The 22,212-nt window shown below is 42.7% G+C and overlaps 1 protein-coding gene and 1 long non-coding RNA gene across 2 annotated transcripts in view; both read left to right on the plus strand.

Moving 5' to 3' along the window:
• The window catches only part of LOC115195012 (butyrophilin subfamily 3 member A2-like), a 54,247-nt gene extending 52,381 nt beyond the window's left edge, over positions 1-1,866 (plus strand). The window contains exons 14-15 of the mRNA XM_029754912.1: positions 724-744; positions 1,841-1,866. Of these exons, the coding sequence (XP_029610772.1) occupies positions 724-744; positions 1,841-1,866 (47 nt within the window). The remainder of the gene's footprint in view (positions 1-723; positions 745-1,840) is intronic.
• A 6,894-nt stretch (positions 1,867-8,760) lies between these two features.
• Positions 8,761-10,206, plus strand: LOC115194806 (uncharacterized). The gene is made up of 2 exons (XR_003878502.1): positions 8,761-8,858; positions 10,036-10,206. It is a non-coding gene; the product is annotated as an uncharacterized LOC115194806 (long non-coding RNA).
• Positions 10,207-22,212: the final 12,006 nt, after the last annotated feature.

The following is a 22,212-nucleotide window of genomic DNA, read 5'->3' on the forward strand; positions in this document are numbered from 1 at the left end:
CTGGGTAGAGAGGAACCAGGCTCTGAGGGGTGACCAGTCCTCTACTGGCTGTACTGGGTAGACCAGAGGAACCAGGCTCTAAGGGGTGACCCGTCCTCTACTGGCTGTATTGGGTAGACCAGAGGAACCAGGCTCTAAGGGGTGACCCGTCCTCTACTGGCTGTATTGGGTAGACCTTGATGTCTGATCATTAAGAGTCCCTCAGTCAGAGATATTAAACATAATGAAGGTGAGTTTAACCTTGATCTCTGACTGGTCCTTGATGTCTCATCATTAAACAAGTGTGAGATTTCAGATTTAATTATTTTTAATTTGCCTAAAATTCTAAAAAAACGATTTTTGTGTGTAGATATATACTCTACTTGTAATGACCCATATCCTGTCCATTAGACTCTATTCATTTATACCAGGTTACCTTCAGACCAGTCCTGTATTAGATCAGGATATAACTCCATTACAGCAAAATGTCCGTTTTCATGTTCAGGAGAGTTTTAGAACTCCAAAGTCCAAACATTTCAGACGATATAAACATTTCTTTAAAGTTTTCAGTATTCTGACTCTGACCCCCAAACTGCAGTGGAAGTTTATAACTTAAAGTTTAATAAAAGTCACTGAGTTTAGTTTAGTATTATGCTAATTAGATTACCATACGGGATCAGACATCCAGGTTTTTAATGATTATTATTGTAATTCTTTAATACATTTGTTTTCTTTTGTCTACAGAGAAGAAGCGTAGAGAACAAGGTAAGTGGGCTGTTGTCTTGTTAGAGTTTCACATATAGAGATTATGATTATTACTATAATACTGATGGGTCAACTGTTAATCACAGACCTCATGGTTTATTACTATAATACTGATGGGTCAACTGTTAATCACAGACCTCATGGTTTATTACTATAATACTGATGGGTCAACTGTTAATCACAGACCTCATGGTTTATTACTATAATACTGATGGGTCAACTGTTAATCACAGACCTCATGGTTTATTACTATAATACTGATGGGTCAACTGTTAATCACAGACCTCATGGTTTATTACTATAATACTGATGGGTCAACTGTTAATCACAGACCTCATGGTTTATTACTATAATACTGATGGGTCAACTGTTAATCACAGACCTCATGGTTTATTACTATAATACTGACCAGTCCTCTACTGACTGTACTGGGTAGACCAGAGGAACCAGGCTCTGAGGGGTGACCAGTCCTCTACTGGCTGTACTGGCTAGACCAGAGGAACCAGGCTCTGAGGGGTGACCAGTCCTCTACTGGCTGTACTGGGTAGAGAGGAACCAGGCTCTGAGGGGTGACCAGTCCTCTACTGGCTGTACTGGGTAGACCAGAGGAACCAGGCTCTGAGGGGTGACCAGTCCTCTACTGGCTTTACTGGGTAGACCAGAAGTACCAGGCTCTGAGGGGTGACCAGTCCTCTATTGGCTGTACTGGGTAGAGAGGAACCAGGCTCTGAGGGGTGACCAGTCCTCTCCTGGCTGTACTGGGTCGAGAGTAACCAGGCTCTGAGGGGTGACCAGTCCTCTGCTGGCTGTACTGGGTAGACCAGAGGAACCAGGCTCTGAGGGGTGACCAGTCCTCTACTGGCTGTACTGGGTAGACCAGAGGAACCAGGCTCTGAGGGGTGACCAGTCCTCTACTGGCTATACTGGGTAGACCAGAGGAACCAGGCTCTGAGGGGTGACCAGTCCTCTACTGGCTGTACTGGGTAGACCAGAGGAACCAGACTCTGAGGTACCAGCAGGGTTAGATAATAACATTTTAGAAGGTATCAGCATGTCTTCTAACTGACTATCTGTTTTTTTTCCTTATCATCCACAGGTTTAGAAGACAAAATTGGTAAGTAGTGTGTTTGTTTCTGATGTGCTGTCTGTCTGTCTATGTTCCTGTCTGTCTGTCTATGTTCCTGTCTGTCTGTCTGTCTGTCTGTCTGTCTGTCTGTCTGTCTGTCTGTCTGTCTGTCTGTCTGTCTGTCTGTCTGTCTGTCTGTCTGTCTGTCTGTCTGTCTGTGTACCTGTCTGTCTGTCTGTGTACCTGTCTGTCAAATCAAATCAAATTTATTTCTAAAGCCCTTCGTACATCAGCTGATATCTCAAAGTGCTGTACAGAAACCCAGCCTAAAACCCCAAACAGCAAGCAATGCATGTGAAAGAAGCACGGTGGCTAGGAAAAACTCCCTAGGAAAAACTCCCTAGAAAGGCCAAAAACCTAGGAAGAAACCTAGAGAGGAACCAGGCTATGAGGGGTGGCCAGTCCTCTTCTGGCTGTGCAGGGTGGATATTATAACAGAACATGGTCAAGATGTTAAATGTTCATAAATGACCAGCATGGTCAAATAATAATAATCATAGTAGTTGTCGAGGGTGCAACAAGCACGTCCGGTGAACAGGTCAGGGTTCCATAGCCGCAGGCAGAACAGTTGAAACTGGAGCAGGAGCATGGCCAGGTGGACTGGGGACAGCAAGGAGTCATCATACCAGGTAGTCCTGAGGCATGGTCCTAGGGCTCAGGTCCTCCGAGAGAAAGACAGAAAGAGAGAATTAGAGAGAGCATATTTAAATTCACACAGGACACCGGATAAGACAAGAGAAATACTCCAGATGAAACAGACTGACCCTAGCCCCCCGACACATAAACTACTGCAGCATAAATACTGGAGGCTGAGACAGGAGGGATCAGAAGACACTGTGGCCCCATCCGATGATACCCCCGGACAGGGCCAAACAGGCTGTCTGTCTATGTACCTGTCTGTCTGTCTATGTACCTGTCTGTCTGCCTATGTACCTGTCTGTCTGCCTATGTTCCTTTCTGTCTGTGTTCCCGTCTGTCTGTCTATGTACCTGTCTGTCTGTCTATGTACATGTCTGTCTGTCTATGTTCCCGTCTGTCTGTCTATGTTCCTGTCTATGTTCCCGTCTGTCTATGTACCTGTCTGTATGTCTGTCTGTCTGTCTATGTTCCTGTCTGTCTGTCTGTCTATGTTCCTGTCTGTCTGTCTATGTTCCTGTCTGTCTGTCTGTCTGTCTATGTTCCTGTCTGTCTGTCTATGTACCTGTCTGTCTGTATATCTGTCTGTCTATGTACCTGTCTGTCTGTCTATGTACCTGTCTGTCTGTCTGTGTTCCCGTCTGTCTGTCTATGTTCCTGTCTATGTTCCCGTCTATCTGTCTATGTTCCTGTCTGTCTGTCTATGTACCTGTCTGTCTGTGTACCTGTCTGTCTGTCTGTCTATGTTCCCGTCTGTCTGTCTATGTTCCTGTCTATGTTCCCGTCTGTCTATGTACCTGTCTGTATGTCTGTCTGTCTGTCTATGTTCCTGTCTGTCTGTCTATGTTCCTGTCTGTCTGTCTATGTTCCTGACTGTCTGTCTGTCTGTCTGTCTGTCTGTCTATGTTCCTGTCTGTCTGTCTATGTACCTGTCTGTCTGTATATGTGTCTGTCTGTCTGTCTATGTACCTGTCTGTCTGTCTATGTACCTGTCTGTCTGTCTGTGTTCCCGTCTGTCTGTCTATGTTCCTGTCTATGTTCCCGTCTGTCTGTCTATGTTCCTGTCTGTCTGTCTATGTACCTGTCTGTCTGTGTACCTGTCTGTCTGTCTGTCTGTCTATGTTCCCGTCTGTATGTCTGTGTTCCTGTCTATGTTCCCATCTGTCTATGTACATGTCTGTCTGTCTGTCTGTCTGTCTGTCTGTCTGTCTGTCTATGTTCCTGTCTGTCTGTCTGTCTGCCTGCCTGCCTGCCTGCCTGTCTGCCTATGTTCCCTTCTGTCTGTCTATGTACCTGTCTGTCTGTCTATGTACCTGTCTGTCTGTGTACCTGTCTGTCTGTCTGTCTATGTACCTGTCTGTCTGTGTACCTGTCTGTCTGTCTATGTACCTGTCTGTCTGTCTGTCTTTGTACCTGTCTGTCTGTCTGCCTATGTTCCTGTCTGTCTGTGTTCCTGTCTGTCTGTCTGTCTATGTTCCTGTCTGTCTGTCTATATACATGTCTGTCTGTCTGTCTGTCTACATACATGTCTGTCTGTCTGTCTGTCTGTCTATATACATGTCTGTCTGTCTGTCTGTCTATGTTCCCGTCTGTCTGTCTATGTACCTGTCTGTCTGTCTGTCTGTCTGCCTATGTACCTGTCTGTCTGTGTTTATGTCTGTCTGTCTATGTTCCCGTCTGTCTGTCTATGTTCCCGTCTGTCTGTCTATGTTCCCGTCTGTCTGTCTATGTTCCCGTCTCTGTCTGTCTGTCTGTCTGTCTGTCTGTCTGTCTGTCTGTCTGTCTGTCTATGTTCCTGTCTGTCTATATGTCTGTCTGTCTATGTTCCTGTCTGTCTATATGTCTGTCTGTCTATGTACATGTCTGTCTGTCTATGTACATGTCTGTCTGTCTATGTTCCTGTCTGTCTGTCTGTCTGTCTGTCTATGTTCCTGTCTGTCTGTCTGTCTGTCTGTCTGTCTGTCTGTCTGTCTGTCTGTCTGTCTGTCTATGTTCCTGTCTGTCTGTCTGTCTATGTTCTTTTCTGTCTGCCTATTTTTTTGTCTGTCTGCCTATGTACCTGTCTGTCTGTGTTTATGCCTGTCTGTCTATGTTCCTGCCTGTCTGTCTATGTTCCTGCCAGTCTGTCTGTCTGTCTGTCTGTCTGTCTGTCTGTCTGTCTGTCTGTCTGTCTGTCTGTCTGTGTGCCCGTCTGTCTATCTGTCTGTCTGTCTGTTTCGGTGACAAGATGAGTGACTATATATCCCCCCCCCAGGTAATATTTTTAACCTGTGTAGACGGCTGGGTAAGTGTTATTCATGTTCTAGTACCCATAATACATCATGTTTTATCTACTGTCTACAGAGGAGGTCAGAATAGAGAGGATGTAGTCTTGTCTTCATGTTCTAGTACCCATAATACATCATGTTTTATCTACTGTCTACAGAGGAGGTCAGAATAGAGAGGATGTAGTCTGTCTTCATGTTCTAGTACCCATAATACATCATGTTTTATCTACTGTCTACAGAGGAGGTCAGAATAGAGAGGATGTAGTCTGTCTTCATGTTCTAGTACCCATAATACATCATGTTTTATCTGCTGTCTACAGAGGAGGTCAGAATAGAGAATGGGGAGATGTGAAAGTCTATGTGCTTCGACAACTCCATGCATCTTTCATTGATTTAAGTGAAAACACTGTCGTTAAAGAATATACTGTGTGAATGTCATGATTGAATTATTTTTAATTGGTAGACCAGAGGAACCAGGCTCTGAGGGGTGACCAGTCCTCTACTGGCTGTACTGGGTAGACCAGAGGAACCAGGCTTTGAGGGGTGACCAGTCCTCTACTGGCTGTACTGGGTAAACCAGAGGAACCAGGCTCTGAGGGGTGACCAGTCCTCTACTGGCTGTACTGGGTAGACCAGAGGAACCAGGCTCTGAGGGGTGACCAGTCCTCTACTGGCTGTACTGGGTAGAGAGGAACCAGGCTCTGAGGGGTGACCAGTCCTCTACTGGCTGTACTGGGTAGACCAGAGGAACCAGGCTCTGAGGGGTGACCAGTCCTCTACTGGCTGTACTGGGTAAACCAGAGGAACCAGGCTCTGAGGGGCGACCAGTCCTCTACTGGCTGTACTGGGTAGACCAGAGGAACCAGGCTCTGAGGCGTGACCAGTCCTCTACTGGCTGTACTGGGTAGAGAGGAACCAGGCTCTGAGGGGTGACCAGTCTTCTACTGGCTGTACTGGGTAGACCAGAGGAACCAGGCTCTGAGGGGTGACCAGTCCTCTACTGGCTGTACTGGGTAGACCAGAGGAACCAGGCTCTGAGGCGTGACCAGTCCTCTACTGGCTGTACTGGGTAGAGAGGAACCAGGCTCTGAGGGGTGACCAGTCCTCTACTGGCTGTACTGGGTAGAGAGGAACCAGGCTCTGAGGGGTGACCAGTCCTCTACTGGCTGTACTGGGTAGAGAGGAACCAGGCTCTGAGGCGTGACCAGTCCTCTACTGGCTGTACTGGGTAGACCAGAGGAACCAGGCTCTGAGGGGTGGCCAGTCCTCTACTGGCTGTACTGGGTAGAGAGGATCCAGGCTCTGAGGGGTGACCAGTCCTCTACTGGCTGTACTGGGTAGACCAGAGGAACCAGGCTCTGAGGGGCGACCAGTCCTCTACTGACTGTACTGGGCAGACCAGAGGAACCAGGCTCTGAGGGGTGACCAGTCCTCTACTGGCTGTACTGGGTAGACCAGAGGAACCAGGCTCTGCGGGGTGACCAGTCCTCTACTGGCTGTACTGGGTAGACCAGAGGAACCAGGCTCTGAGGGGTGACCAGTCCTCTACTGGCTGTACTGGGTAAACCAGAGGAACCAGGCTCTGATTGGTGACCAGTCCTCTACTGGCTTTACTGGGTAGACCAGATGAACCAGGCTCTGAGGGGTGACCAGTCCTCTACTGGCTGTACTGGGTAGACCAGAGGAACCAGGCTCTGAGGGGTGACCAGTCCTCTACTGGCTGTACTGGGTAAACCAGAGGAACCAGGCTCTGAGGGGTGACCAGTCCTCTACTGGCTTTACTGGGTAGACCAGATGAACCAGGCTCTGAGGGGTGACCAGTCCTCTGCTGGCTGTACTGGATAGAGAGGAACCAGGCTCTGAGGGGTGACCAGTCCTCTACTGGCTGTACTGGGTAGACCAGAGGAACCAGGCTCTGCGGGGTGACCAGTCCTCTACTGGCTGTACTGGGTAGACCAGAGGAACCAGGCTCTGAGGGGTGACCAGTCCTCTACTGGCTGTACTGGGTAAACCAGAGGAACCAGGCTCTGAGGGGTGACCAGTCCTCTACTGGCTTTACTGGGTAGACCAGATGAACCAGGCTCTGAGGGGTGACCAGTCCTCTACTGGCTGTACTGGGTAGACCAGAGGAACCAGGCTCTGAGGGGTGACCAGTCCTCTATTGGCTGTACTGGGTAGACCAGAGGAACCAGGCTCTGAGGGGTGACTAGTCCTCTACTGACTGTACTGGGTAGACCAGAGGACCCAGGCTCTGAGGGGTGACCAGTCCTCTACTGGCTGTACTGGGTAGAGAGGAACCAGGCTCTGAGGTACCAGCAGAGTTAGATAATAACATTTTAGAAGGTATCAGCATTATGGTTTTAGTTTCAACATGTCTTCTAACTGACTATCTGTTTTTTATTAACAAAATCAGATGAGGACAAATGTTATCTTGGTAAGTAGTGTTTGTCTGATGTGCCTGCCTACCTGTCTGTCTGTCTATGTTCCTGTCTGTCTGTCTTTGTTCTGTCTGTCTGTCTATGTTCCTGTCTGTCTGTCTTTGTTCTGTCTGTCTATGTTCCTGTCTGCCTATGTACCTGCCTGTCTGCCTGTGTACCTGTCTGTCTGCCTATGTACATGTCTGTCTGTCTGTCTGTCTGTCTGTCTGTGTATGTATCTTTCTGTCTATGTTCCTGTCTGTCTGTCTGCCTGTCTATGTTCCTGTCTGTCTATGTCTGTCTGTCTGCCTATGTGTCTGTCTGTCTATGTGTCTGTCTGTCTATGTTCCTGTCTGTCTGTCTATGTTCCTGTCTGTCTGTCTTTGTTCTGTCTGTCTGTCTATGTTCCTGTCTTCCTATGTACCTGCCTGTCTGCCTATGTACCTGTCTGTCTGCCTATGTACCTGTCTGTCTGTCTGTCTGTCTATGTACCTGTCTGTCTATGTTCCTGTCTGTCTTTGTTCCTGTCTGTCTGTCTGTCTGTCTATGTACCTGTCTGTCTATGTACCTGTCTGTCTGTCTGTCTGCCTATGTACCTGTCTGTCTATGTGCCTGTCTGCCTGTCTATGTCTGTCTGTCTATGTTCCTGTCTGTCTGTCTGTTTGTCTGTCTGTCTATGTGTCTGTCTATGTGTCTGTCTATGTTCCTGTCTGTCTGTCTGTCTGTCTGTCTGTCTGTCTGTCTGTCTGTCTGTCTGTGTTCCTGTCTGTTTGTCTGTGTTCCTGTCTGTCTGTCTATGTACCTGTCTGTCTGTTCATGAACCTGTCTGTCTGTCTATGTTCCTGTCTGTCTGTCTATGTTCCTGTCTGTCTCTCTGTCTATTCCTGTCTGTCTGTCTGTCTGTCTGTCTGTCTGTCTGTCTGTCTGTCTGTCTGTCTGTCTGTGTTCCTGTCTGTCTATGTTCCTGCCTATCTGTCTGTCTGTATATATACCTGTCTGTCTATGTCTGTCTGTGTTCCTGTCTGTCTGTCTGTGTTCCTATCTGTCTGTGTTCCTGTCTGTCTGTGTTCCTGTCTGTCTGTCTGTCTGTCTATGTACCTGTCTGTGTTCCTGTCTATGTTCCTGTCTCTCTATGTATGTCTGTCTGTCTGTGTTCCTGTCTTTGTACCTGTCTCTCTGTCTATGTCTGTCTGTCTGTCTATATACCTGTCTGTCTGTCTGTCTGTTCCTGTCTGTCTGTTTTGGTGACAAGATTAGTGAATATATTTCTCCTCCCCCAGGTCAACTTCAAAACCTGACTAGACAGCTGAGTAAGTGTTGTCTGTGTGTTTACTATATTCATGTAATTTTCAACATTACAACATTATCAATGGAAATAGAGGAAATTACCCATAATACATCATGTTTTATCTACTGTCTACAGAGGAGGTCAGAATAGAGAGGATGTAGTCTGTCTTCATGTTCTAGTACCCATAATACATCATGTTTTATCTACTGTCTACAGAGATCAGAATAGAGAGGATGTAGTCTGTCTTCATGTTCTAGTACCCATAATACATCATGTTTTATCTACTGTCTCCAGAGGAGGTCAGAATAGAGAGGATGTAGTCTGTCTTCATGTTCTAGTACCCATAATACATCATGTTTTATCTACTGTCTACAGAGGAGGTCAGAATAGAGAGGATGTAGTCATAACATTATGGTTTTAGGTGTCAACATGTATTCTAACTGATTATCTGTTTTTTAGGACCATCCACAGATTCAGATAAGGAAGTACTTGGTAAGTAGTGTTTGTCTGATGTGCCTGCCTGTCTGTCTGTCTGTCTGTGTTCCTGTCTGTCTGTCTGTGTACCTGTCTTCATGTTCTAGTACCCATAATACATCATGTTTTATCTTCTCTGTCGACAGAGGAGGTCAGAATAGAGAAGGGTGTGTTGCTCATTGATTTAAGTGAAAACACTTTCCTTAAAAAAATATATACACTATATATTACACTATATATTACACTGATTAATTACACTGTATATTACACTGGTTAACTACACTATATATTACACTGGTTAACTACACTATATATTACACTATATATTACACTGGTTAACTACACTATATATTGCACTGGTTAACTACACTATATATTACACTGGTTAACTACACTATATATTACACTGGTTAACTACACTATATATTACACTGGTGAACTACACTATATATTGCACTGGTTAACTACACTATATATTACACTAGTAAACTACACTATATATTACATTGATCAACTACACTATATATTAAACTATATATTGCACTGATTAACTACACTATATATTACACTATATATTACACTGATTAACTACACTATATATACAAAAGTATGTGGACAACTCTTTAAATTAGTGGATTTGGCTATTTAAGCCACACCCTTTGCTGACAGGTGTATAAAATCAAACTCCCTAGAAAGGCAAGAACCTAGGAAGAAACCTAGAGAGGAACCAGGCTCTGAGGGGTGACCAGTCCTCTACTGACTGTACTGGGTAGACCAGAGGAAACAGGCACTTCATGTTCTGTCTATGTTCCTGTCTGTCTGTCTGTCTGTCTGTCTGTCTATGTTCCTGTCTGTCTGTCTGTCTGTCTATGTTCCTGTCTGTCTGTCTATATTTATTTTTGACAAGTTGAGTGAATATATTTCCCCCCTAGATGAACTCATTCAAAACCTGACTGGACGGCTGCGTAAGTGTTGTCTGTGTGTTTACTATATTCATGTAATTTTCAACATTACAACATTATCAATGGAAATAGAGGAAATTACCCATAATACATCATGTTTTATCTACTGTCTACAGAGGAGGTCAGAATAGAGAGGATGTAGTCTGTCTTCATGTTCTAGTACCCATAATACATCATGTTTTATCTTCTGTCTACAGAGGAGGTCAGAATAGAGAGGATGTAGTCTGTCTTCATGTTCTAGTACCCATAATACATCATGTTTTATCTTCTGTCTACAGACAAGCTCAGAAAAGAAGGCGGTAAGTTGTGTGTGAAAGTCTGTGTGCTTCCACAACTGCATGCATGTATTTCATTAATTTAAGTGAAAACTGTGTTCCTGTCTGTCTGTCTGTGTTCCTGTCTGTCTGTCTATGTTTCTGTCTGTCTGTCTATGTACCTGTCTTCATGTTCTAGTACCCATAATACATCATGTTTAATCTACTGTCTACAGAGGAGGTCAGAATACAGAGGATGTAGTCTGTCTGTATGTTCTAGTACCATAATACATCATGTTTTATCTACTGTCTACAGAGGAGGTCAGAATAGAGAGGATGTAGTCTGTCTTCATGTTCTAGTACCCATAATACGTCATGTTTTATCTACTGTCTACAGAGGAGGTCAGAATAGAGAGGATATAGTCTGTCTTCATCTTCAAGTACCCATAATACATCATGTTTTATCTTCTCTGTCTACAGGCATGATGGTAAAAGAGAGGGGTGAGTTGCACAACTGCATGTATTTAATTGATTTAAGTGAAAACACTTTCCTTAAAAAATATATACTGTATGAATCTCATGATTCAATGATTATTTAAGTGAAAACACTTACCATAAAAAATATTGACACTATATATTACACTTGTTAACTACACTATATATACTATAGTATGTGGACAACTCTTTAAATTAGTGGATTCTATTTCAGCCACACCAGTTGCTGACAGGTGTATAAAATCAAGTACACCGCCATGCAATCTCCATAGACAAACATTGTCAGTAGAATGGCCTCACTGAAGAGCTCAATGACTTTCAACGTGGCACCGTCATAGGATGCCACCTTTCCAACAAGACAGTTGGTCAAGTTTCTGCCCTGCTAGAGCTGCCCCGGTAAAGTGTAAGTGCTGTTATTCTGGAGTGGAAACATCTAGGAGCAAAAATGTGTCAGCCGTTTAGTGGTAGGCCACAGAATCTCACAGAATGGGACCGCCAAGTGTTGAAGCGCGTAAAAATCGTCTGTCCTCGGTTGCAACACTCACTACAGAGGTCCAAACTGCCTCTGGATGCAACGTCAACACAATAACTGTTTGTCTGGAGCTTCATGAAATGGGTTTCCATGGCCGAGCAGCCGCACACAAGCCTAAGATCACCATGCTCAATGCCAAGCGTCGGGTGGAGTGGTGTAAAGCTCACCGCCATTGGACTCTGGACTAGTGGAAATACGTTCTCTGGAGTGATGAATCACTCTTCACCATCTGGCAGTCTGACAGATACATCTGGGTTTGGCGGATGCCAGGAGAACGCTACCTGCTCCAATACATAGTGCCAACTGTAAAGTTTGGTGTAGGAGGAATAATGGCCTGGGGCTGTTTTTCATGGTTCAGGCCCCTTAGTTCCAGTGAAGGGAAATCTTAACGCTATAGCATACAATGACATTCTAGATGATTCTGTGCTTCCTAACTTTGTTGAAACAGTTTGGGGAAGGCCCTTCGCTGTTTTAGTATGACAATGTCCCCGTGTACAAAGCGAGGTCCATACAGAAATGGTTTGTTGAGATCGGTGTGGAAGAACTTGACTGGCCTGCACAGAGCCCTGACTTCAACCCCATTGAACACCTTTGGGATGAATTGGAACGCCAACTGCGAGCCAGGCCTAATCGCCCAACATCAATCGATCAATCAAATGTATTTATAAAGCCCTTTTTACATCAGCCGATGTCACAAAGTGCTGTACAGAAACCCAGCCTAAAACCACAAACAGCAAGAAATGCAGATGTAGAAGCAAGGTGGCTAGGAAAAACTCCCTAGAAAGGCAAGAACCTAGGAAGAAACCTAGAGAGGAACCAGGCTCTGAGGGGTGGCCAGTCCTCTTCTGGCTGTACTGGGTAGAGAGGAACCAGGCTTTTAGGGGTGACCAGTCCTCTACTGGCTGTACTGGGTAGAGAGGAACCAGGGTCTGAGGGGTGACCAGTCCTCTATTGGCTGTACTGGGTAGACCAGAGGAACCAGGCTCTGAGGGGTAGCCAGTCCTCTTCTGGCTGTGCCGGGTGGAGATTATAACAGAACATGGCAAGATGTTCAAACGTTCTTAGATGACCAGCAGGGTCAAATAATAATAATCACAGTGGTTGTAGAGGGTGCAACAGGTCAGCACCTCAGGAGTAAATGTCAGTTGGCTTTTCATAGCCGATCATTCAGAGTACCTCTACCGCTCCTGCTGTCTCTAGAGAGTTGAAACCAGCAGGTCTGGGACAGGTAGCACGTCCGGTGAACAGGTCAGGGTTCCATAGCCGCAGGCAGAACAGTTGAAACTGGAGCAGCAGCAGGACCAGGTGGACTGGGGACAGCAAGGAGTCATCAGGCCAGGTAGTCCTGAGGCATGGTCCTAGGGCTCAGGTCCTCTGAGAAACAAGGGAGAGGGAGACCTCACTAATGCTCTTGTGGCTGAATGGAAGCAAGTCCCCACAGCAATGTTCCAACATCTAGTGGAAAGCCTTCCCAGAATGGTGGAGGCTGTTATAGCAGCAAAGAGGGACCAACTCCATATAAATGCCCATGATTTTGGAATGAGATGTTCAATGAGCAGGTGTCCACATACTTTTGGTCATGTAGTGTATCTACCTAATGTTAGATAATAGCAGGTGTCCACATACTTTTGGTCATGTAGTGTATAGATCTCATGATTCAATGACTATTTAATTATCACTATCTCACTATCTTTATTTAATTTTTACACCAGATGGACTACAAGTTCAGCTGAGTAAGTAGTGTGTTCCTGTCTATCGCTCTATGTTCCTGTCTGCCTGTCTATGTTCCTGTCTGCCTGTCTATGTTCCTGTCTGTCTGTCTGTCTGTCTGTCTGTCTGTCTGTCTGTCTGTCTGTCTGTCTGTCTGTCTGTCTGTCTGTCTGTCTGTCTGTCTATGTACCTGTCTTCATGTTCTAGTACCCATAATACATCATGTTTTATCTACTGTCTACAGAGGAGGTCAGAATAGAGAGGATATTGTCTGTCTTCATGTTCTAGTACCCATAATACATCATGTTTTATCTACTGTCTACAGAGGAGGTCAGAATAGAGAGGGTGTAGTCTGTCTTCATCTTCTAGTACCCATAATACATCATGTTTTATCTTCTGTCTACAGTGAAGTTCAAAAAAGAGAACGGTAAGTTGTGTGAAAGTCTGTGTGCTTCCACAACTGCATGCATGTATTTCATTAATTTAACTTCTATGGGAAACGTGGGACGTCAGCGTCCCACTCTATTCAACAGCCAGTGGAATCGCATGGCGCGAAATACAAATACCTCAAAAATGCTATAACTTCAATTTCTCAAACATATGACTATTTTACACCATTTGAAAGATACGACTCTCGTTAATCCAACCACGTTGTCCGATTTCAAAAAGGCTTTACAGCGAAAGCAAAACATTAGATTATGTCAGGAGAGTACCCAGCCAAAAATTATCACACAGCCATTTTCAAAGCAAGCATATATGTCACAAAAACCAAAACCATAGCTAAATGCAGCACTAACCTTTGATGATCTTCATCAGATGACACTCCTAGGACATTATGTTATGCAATACATGAATGTTTTGTTCAATCAAGTTCATATTTATATCAAAAACCAGCTTTTTACATTAGCATGTGATGTTCAGAACTAGCATACCCACCGAAAACTTCCGGTGAATTTACTAAATTGCTCACGATAAACGTTCACAAAATACATAACAATTATTTTAAGAATTATAGATACAGAACTCCTTTATGCAATCGCGGTGTCAGATTTTAAAATAGCTTTTCGGTGAAAGCAGATTTTGCAATATTCTGAGTACATAGCTCGGCCATCACGGCTAGCTATTCAGACACTCGCCAACGTCGATGCTCAGTAAACTCAGAATTACTATTACAAAAATTGGATTACCTTTGCTGTTCTTCGTCAGAATGCACTCCCAGGACTTCTACTTCAATAACAAATGTTGGTTTGGTTCAAAATAATCCATAGTTATGTTCAAATATCCTCTGTTTTGTTCGTGCGTTCAAGACACTATCCGAAGGGTGACGAAGGGTGATGCGCCCGAAGCGTTTCGTGACAAAACAATTCTAAATATTCCATTACCGTACTTCGAAGCATGTCAACCGCTGTTTAAAATCTATTTTTATGCGATTTTTCTCGTAAAAAAGCGATAATATTCCGACCGGGAGTCGTTGTTTTCGTTCAAAGAGTGAAAATGTAAACATGGTGTAGGCTCGTGCATGCGCCCCCGGTCTCATTGTTCTCTGATCGACCACTATCCAAATGCGCTACTGTTTTTCAGCCATGGCCTGCAAAGTCATCATTCAAAGTTCTGCTGCCTTCTGAGAGCCTATGGGAGCCGTAGGAGGGGTCACGTTACAGCAGAGATCCTCTGTTTTCAATAAAGAGAGTGTAGAATCCCAAGAAATGGTCAGAGAGGGCACTTCCTGTACAGAATCTTCTCAGGTTTTGGCCTGCCATATGAGTTCTGTTATACTCACAGACACCATTCAAACAGTTTTAGAAACTTTAGGGTGTTTTCTATCCAAATCTATTAATAATATGCATATTCTCGTTTCTGGGCAAAAGTAGTAACCAGTTTAAATCGGGTTTTATCCGGCTGTGAAAATACTGCCCCCTATCCTAGACAGGTTAAAAGATATATACACTATATATTACACTGGTTAACTACACTATATATTACACTGGTTAACTACACTATATATTACTACACTATATATTACTACACTATATATTACACTGATTAACTACACTATATATTACACTATATATTACACTGGTTAACTACACTATATATACAAAAGTATGTGGACAACTCTTTAAATTAGTGGATTCTATTTCAGCCACACCCGTTGCTGACAGGTGTATAAAATCAAGTACACAGCCATGCAATCTCCATAGACAAACATTGTCAGTAGAATGGCCTCACTGAAGAGCTCAATGACTTTCAACGTGGCACCGTCATAGGATGCCACCTTTCCAACAAGACAGTTGGTCAAGTTTCTGCCCTGCTAGAGCTGCCCCGGTAAAGTGTAAGTGCTGTTATTCTGGAGTGGAAACATCTAGGAGCAAAAATGTGTCAGCCGTTTAGTGGTAGGCCACAGAATCTCACAGAATGGGACCGCCAAGTGTTGAAGCGCGTAAAAATCGTCTGTCCTCGGTTGCAACACTCACTACAGAGGTCCAAACTGCCTCTGGATGCAACGTCAACACAATAACTGTTTGTCTGGAGCTTCATGAAATGGGTTTCCATGGCCGAGCAGCCGCACACAAGCCTAAGATCACCATGCTCAATGCCAAGCGTCGGGTGGAGTGGTGTAAAGCTCGCCGCCATTGGACTCTGGACTAGTGGAAATACGTTCTCTGGAGTGATGAATCACGCTTCACCATCTGGCAGTCTGACAGATACATCTGGGTTTGGCGGATGCCAGGAGAACACTACCTGCCCCAATGCAAAGTGTCAACTGTAAAGTGTGGTGGAGGAGGAATAATGGTCTGGGGCTGTTTTTCATGGTTCAGGTCCCTTAGTTCCAGTGAAGGGAAATCTTAACGCTATAGCATACAATGACATTCTAGATGATTCTGTGCTTCCTAACTTTGTTGAAACAGTTTGGGGAAGGCCCTTCGCTGTTTTAGTATGACAATGTCCCCGTGTACAAAGCGAGGTCCATACAGAAATGGTTTGTTGAGATCGGTGTGGAAGAACTTGACTGGCCTGCACAGAGCCCTGACTTCAACCCCATTGAACACCTTTGGGATGAATTGGAACGCCGACTACGAGCCAGGCCTAATCGCCCAACATCAATCGATCAATCAAATGTATTTATGAAGCCCTTTTTACATCAGCCGATGTCACAAAGTGCTGTACAGAAACCCAGCCTAAAACCCCAAACAGCAAGCAATGCAGATGTAGAAGCACAGTGGCTAGGAAAAACTCCCTAGAAAGGCAGGAACCTAGGAAGAAACCTAGAGAGGAACCAGGCTCTGAAGGGTGGCCAGTCCTCTTCTGGCTGTGCCGGGTGGAGATTATAACAGAACATGGCCAAGATGTTCAAACGTTCTTAGATGACCAGCAGGGTCAAATAATAATAATCACAGTGGTTGTAGAGGGTGCAACAGGTCAGCACCTCAGGAGTAAATGTCAGTTGGCTTTTCATAGCCGATCATTCAGAGTATCTCTACCGCTCCTGCTGTCTCTAGATTGTTGAAACCAGCAGGTCTGGGACAGGTAGCACATCCGGTGAACAGGTCAGGGTTCCATAGGCGCAGGCAGAACAGTTGAAACTGGAGCAGCAGCAGGACCAGGTGGACTGGGGACAGCAAGGAGTCATCAGGCCAGGTAGTCCTGAGGCATGGTCCTAGGGCTCAGGTCCTCTGAGAGAAGAGAGAGAGGGAGACCTCACTAATGCTCTTGTGGCTGAATGGAAGCAAGTCCCCACAGCAATGTTCCATCATCTAGTGAAAAGCCTTCCCAGAATAGTGGAGGCTGTTATAGCAGCAAAGGGGACCAACTCCATATTAATGCCCATGATTTTGTAATGAGATGTTCAATGAGCAGGTGTCCACATACTTTTGGTCATGTAGTGTTTCTACCTAATGTTAGATAATAGCAGGTGTCCACATACTTTTGGTCATGTAGTGTGTCTACCTAATGTTAGATAATAGCAGGTGTCCACATACTTTTGGTCATGTAGTGTATCGGCCTAATGTTAGATAATAGCAGGTGTCCACATACTTTTGGTCATGTAGTGTTTCTACCTAGTGTTAGATAATAGCAGGTGTCCACATACTTTTGGTCATGTAGTGTTTCTACCTAATGTTAGATATTAGCAGGTGTCCACATACTTTTGGTCATGTAGTGTTTCTACCTGTTAGATAATAGCAGGTGTCCACATACTTTTGGTCATGTAGTGTTTCTACCTAATGTTAGATAATAGCAGGTGTCCACATACTTTTGGTCATGTAGTGTTTCTACCTAGTGTTAGATAGTAGCAGGTGTCCACATACTTTTGGTCATGTAGTGTATAAATCTCATGATTCAATGATTATTTAATTATCACTATCTCACTGTCTTTATTTAATTTTTACACCAGATGAACTTCAAGCAGAGCTGAGTAAGTAGTGTCTGTCCGTCTGTCCGTCTGTCCGTCTGTGCGTGTCTTCATGTTCTAGTACCCATAATACATCATGTTTTATCTACTGGGTAAGTTGTGTGTGAAAGTCTGTGTTCTTCTACATTCAGCTACATTCTTCACTATGTCTTAATCTGTTGTAGTGTTTGTCACCAACTGACTATTCTTGTTTGTTCTCAGGGATAAACCTCTTCACCTCTTCAGGACAATAACTGAGAGATCTGTAACTGTTATCTATAATATTATTATTATTATTATTATTCTATAATATATCTATCTATATCTATTTATATAGAGAGACAATAACTTTCTAAGGTGGCATCCTAAGACGGTGCCACGTTGAAAGTCACTGAGCTCTTCTAAGACTATAACTATAGAGCTGAGTTACTATAGAGAGACTATAACTATAGAGCTGAGTTACTATAGAGAGACTATAACTATAGAGAGACTATAACTATAGAGAGACTATAACTATAGAGAGACTATAACTATAGAGCTGAGTTACTATAGAGAGACTATAACTATAGAGAGACTATAACTATAGAGAGACTATAACTATAGAGAGACTATAACTATAGAGAGACTATAACTATAGAGCTGAGTTACTATAGAGAGACTATAACTATAGAGCTGAGTTACTATAGAGAGACTATAACTATAGAGCTGAGTTACTATAGAGAGACTATAACTATAGAGCTGAGTTACTATAGAGAGACTATAACTATAGAGAGACTATAACTATAGAGCTGAGTTACTATAGAGAGACTATAACTATAGAGAGACTATAACTATAGAGCTGAGTTACTATAGAGAGACTATAACTATAGAGAGACTATAACTATAGAGCTGAGTTACTATAGAGACTATAACTATAGAGCTGAGTTACTATAGAGAGACTATACCTTTCTATGGAGCTGAGTTACTATAGAGAGACTATAACTATAGAGAGACTATAACTATAGAGAGACTATAACTATAGAGCTGAGTTACTATAGAGAGACTATAACTATAGAGAGACTATAACTATAGAGCTGAGTTACTATAGAGAGACTATAACTATAGAGAGACTATAACTATAGAGCTGAGTTACTATAGAGAGACTTTAACTATAGAGAGACTATAACTATAGAGAGACTATAACTATAGAGCTGAGTTACTATAGAGAGACTATAACTATAGAGAGACTATAACTATAGAGAGACTATAACTATAGATAGACTATAACTATAGAGAGACTATAACTATAGAGCTGAGTTACTATAGAGAGACTATAACTATAGAGCTGAGTTACTATAGAGAGACTATAACTATAGAACTGAGTTACTATAGAGAGACTAACTATAGAGAGACTATAACTATAGAGAGACTATAACTATAGAGAGACTATAACTATAGAGCTGAGTTACTATAGAGAGACTATAACTATAGAGCTGAGTTACTATAGAGAGACTATAACTATAGAGCTGAGTTACTATAGAGAGACAATACCTTTCTATGGAGCTGAGTTACTATAGAGAGACTATAACTATAGAGCTGAGTTACTATAGAGAGACTATAACTATAGAGCTGAGTTACTATAGAGAGACTATAACTATAGAGAGACTATAACTATAGAGAGACTATAACTATAGAGCTGAGTTACTATAGAGAGACTATAACTATAGAGCTGAGTTACTATAGAGAGACAGTAACTTTCTATAGAGACCTATCCCTCCTAACAAAGCTGAGTTTCTGAGTATATAACTGAGTGATATGAATCTTGGTGAGACAGAGTCCTCTGATCAACGTGTTGGTCACTACTCTATAATCCACTTCCAGTAGTTAGTTCTTTACTTTTTGAAGTTTTACTACCCATGTTTGTATTATGGGTTTATATCCATTTCCTGGTTATTCTATATATGTGTTCCCCATAAACAATGTCTTTCTAATCCCCCTCAGGAATTGATAGTGTTGAATGGAATGGAATGATGGACTAAGGTCTCCTGTTAGAATCTGTTACAGACCCTCTTATGTCCAGTACCTGATAATCACAGGTATATCAACAGGACCACAGGAGGCTGGTGGCACCTTAATTAGGGAGGAGGGGCTCGTGGTAATGGCTGAAGAGGAATCAGTGGAATGGTATCAAATACATCAAACATGTGGTTTCCATGGTTTCCATGTTTGATGCCGTTCCATTGGCTCCGTTCCAGCCGTTATAATGAGGCTCCTCCCCTCAGCAGCCTCCTGTGAACAAGACTGATAAAACCATTTGTTGAAATGTTTATATTTCTGTTTTAGCTTCAACCTGTCAGCTTCTATTGTAGCTTCAACCTGTCAGCTTCTGTTGTAGCTTCAACCTGTCAGCTTCTATTGTAGCTTCAACCTGTCAGCTTCTATTGTAGCTTCAACCTGTCAGCTTCTATTGTAGCTTCAACCTGTCAGCTTCTATTGTAGCTTCAACCTGTCAGCTTCTATTGTAGCTTCAACCTGTCAGCTTCTATTGTAGCTTCAACCTGTCAGCTTCTATTGTAGCTTCATTTTGTTATTGAAATGTTTCTATTTGATCTTCAACAAGACTGATAAAACCATTTGTTGAAATGTTATATTTTATCTTCAACATGTCAATGTGTTTTTATTTAACTTTTTTAAGTGTATTTTTATGCTCTACTTTTTTAGTATTCAGACTATACAGAGGGAAATTATTAACACACTTGTTAAAGATAAGCAATAATTACTATATTAAATAAATAAAATACTGACCTATTGTGTGCTCAAAATAAATTGTAAAATATATTATTTTAAACTAATACAATTGTTTATTTTTCAAATAAATGTACACCCCTAAATCTTCAGAATCTTAACCTGTTGGGGATCGAGGGTAACCTAATCCCTGTTGGGGATCGAGGGTAACCTAATCCCTGTTGGGGATCGAGGGTAACCTAATCCCTGTTAGGGATCGAGGGGAGCAAGGCGGGAAATTCAAAACATCAAAAATCTAATAATTTCAATTTCTCAAACAATCAACTATTTTACACCATTTAAAAGATAAACATCTCCTTAATCTAACCACATTGTCCGATTTTCAAAGAGGCTTTACGGCGAAAGCATAAAGTTAGATTATGTTAGGAGAGTACATAGCCAAAAAAGTACAAACATCCATTTTCAATTCAAGGACAGGCGTCACCAAAAGCAGAAAACCAGCAAAAATTATGCACTAACCTTTGACAATCTTCATCAGATGACACTCCTAGGACATTATGTTAGACAATACATGCATTTTTGTTCTATCAAGTTCATATTTATATCCAAAAACAGCATTTTACATCGGCGCGTGTCGTTGAGAAAATGTGTTTTTGTATGAATATGGGACCAAATACTTTTGACTACTTTAATTATTAGAATCTTCAGGGGGGTCAATAATTTAGACCCCGACCTTTTTGAGAAAATAAATATTACTTGTAAAACAAAATATTTTTCTCAGCTCAATTGTATTTATAATTGTATAAAATAAAACAATTGACTCATTTTGTTGAGCAGATGATATAGCTCAGTATTTAAATTATTTATTTTAGTCATAATTGCTCATATTTATCAAGGGTGTCAATAATTCCAGACCCACTGTATATTATATACTGATGTATTTTATACAGTCATTATTATCTTTATCGAGGGTGTCAATAATTCCAGACCCACTGTATGTTATATATTGATCATGTATATGCAGTTGAATGGTATTTTCCATGTATTGATGATTTCTTGTTTTAATAAACTAGGACATCATTGTGTGAGAACGTGACTCCAGTGTAATATTTTAACATTATTGAATGTCAGTAGGTAGTGTTACCTTACTGTTTCCTTGGTGACCTGTGGTAGAGACAGGTATGGAGACAGGTCATCAGTCTGTTATATAGAGCTATGGAGACAGGTCATCAGTCTGTTATATAGAGCTATGGAGACAGGTCATCAGTCTGTTATATAGAGCTATGGAGACAGGTCATCAGCCTGTTATATAGAGCTATGGAGACAGGTCATCAGTCTGTTATATAGAGCTATGGAGACAGGTCATCAGTCTGTTATATAGAGCTATGGAGACAGGTCATCAGTCTGTTATATAGAGCTATGGAGACAGGTCATCAGTCTGTTATATAGAGCTATGGAGACAGGTCATCAGCTGTTATATAGAGCTATGGAGACAGGTCATCAGTCTGTTATATAGAGCTATGGAGACAGGTCATCAGCTGTTATATAGAGCTATGGAGACAGGTCATCAGCCTGTTATATAGAGCTATGGAGACAGGTCATCAGTCTGTTATATAGAGCTATGGAGACAGGTCATCAGTCTGTTATATAGAGCTATGGAGACAGGTCATCAGTCTGTTATATCGAGCTATGGAGACAGGTCATCAGTCTGTTATATAGAGCTATGGAGACAGGTCATCAGTCTGTTATATAGAGCTATGGAGACAGGTCATCAGTCTGTTATATAGAGCTATGGAGACAGGTCATCAGTCTGTTATATAGAGCTATGGAGACAGGTCATCAGTCTGTTATATAGAGCTATGGAGACAGGTCATCAGTCTGTTATATAGAGCTATGGAGACAGGTCATCAGTCTGTTATATAGAGCTATGGAGACAGGTCATCAGTCTGTTATATAGAACTATGGAGACAGGTCATCAGTCTGTTATAGAGAGCTATGGAGACAGGTCATCAGCCTGTTATATAGAGCTATGGAGACAGGTCATCAGTCTGTTATATAGAGCTATGGAGACAGGTCATCAGTCTGTTATATAGAGCTATGGAGACAGGTCATAATGGGGTGGTCCGGAAGGGCAGAGGAGGAGCCCAGACCACTGCTCTCGTGGGGGATGACGGCAGAGGAGGGACGGAGATG

The sequence above is a fragment of the Salmo trutta genome, chromosome 5, assembly GCF_901001165.1.
Source record: "Salmo trutta chromosome 5, fSalTru1.1, whole genome shotgun sequence".
Lineage (NCBI taxonomy): Eukaryota > Metazoa > Chordata > Actinopteri > Salmoniformes > Salmonidae > Salmo > Salmo trutta.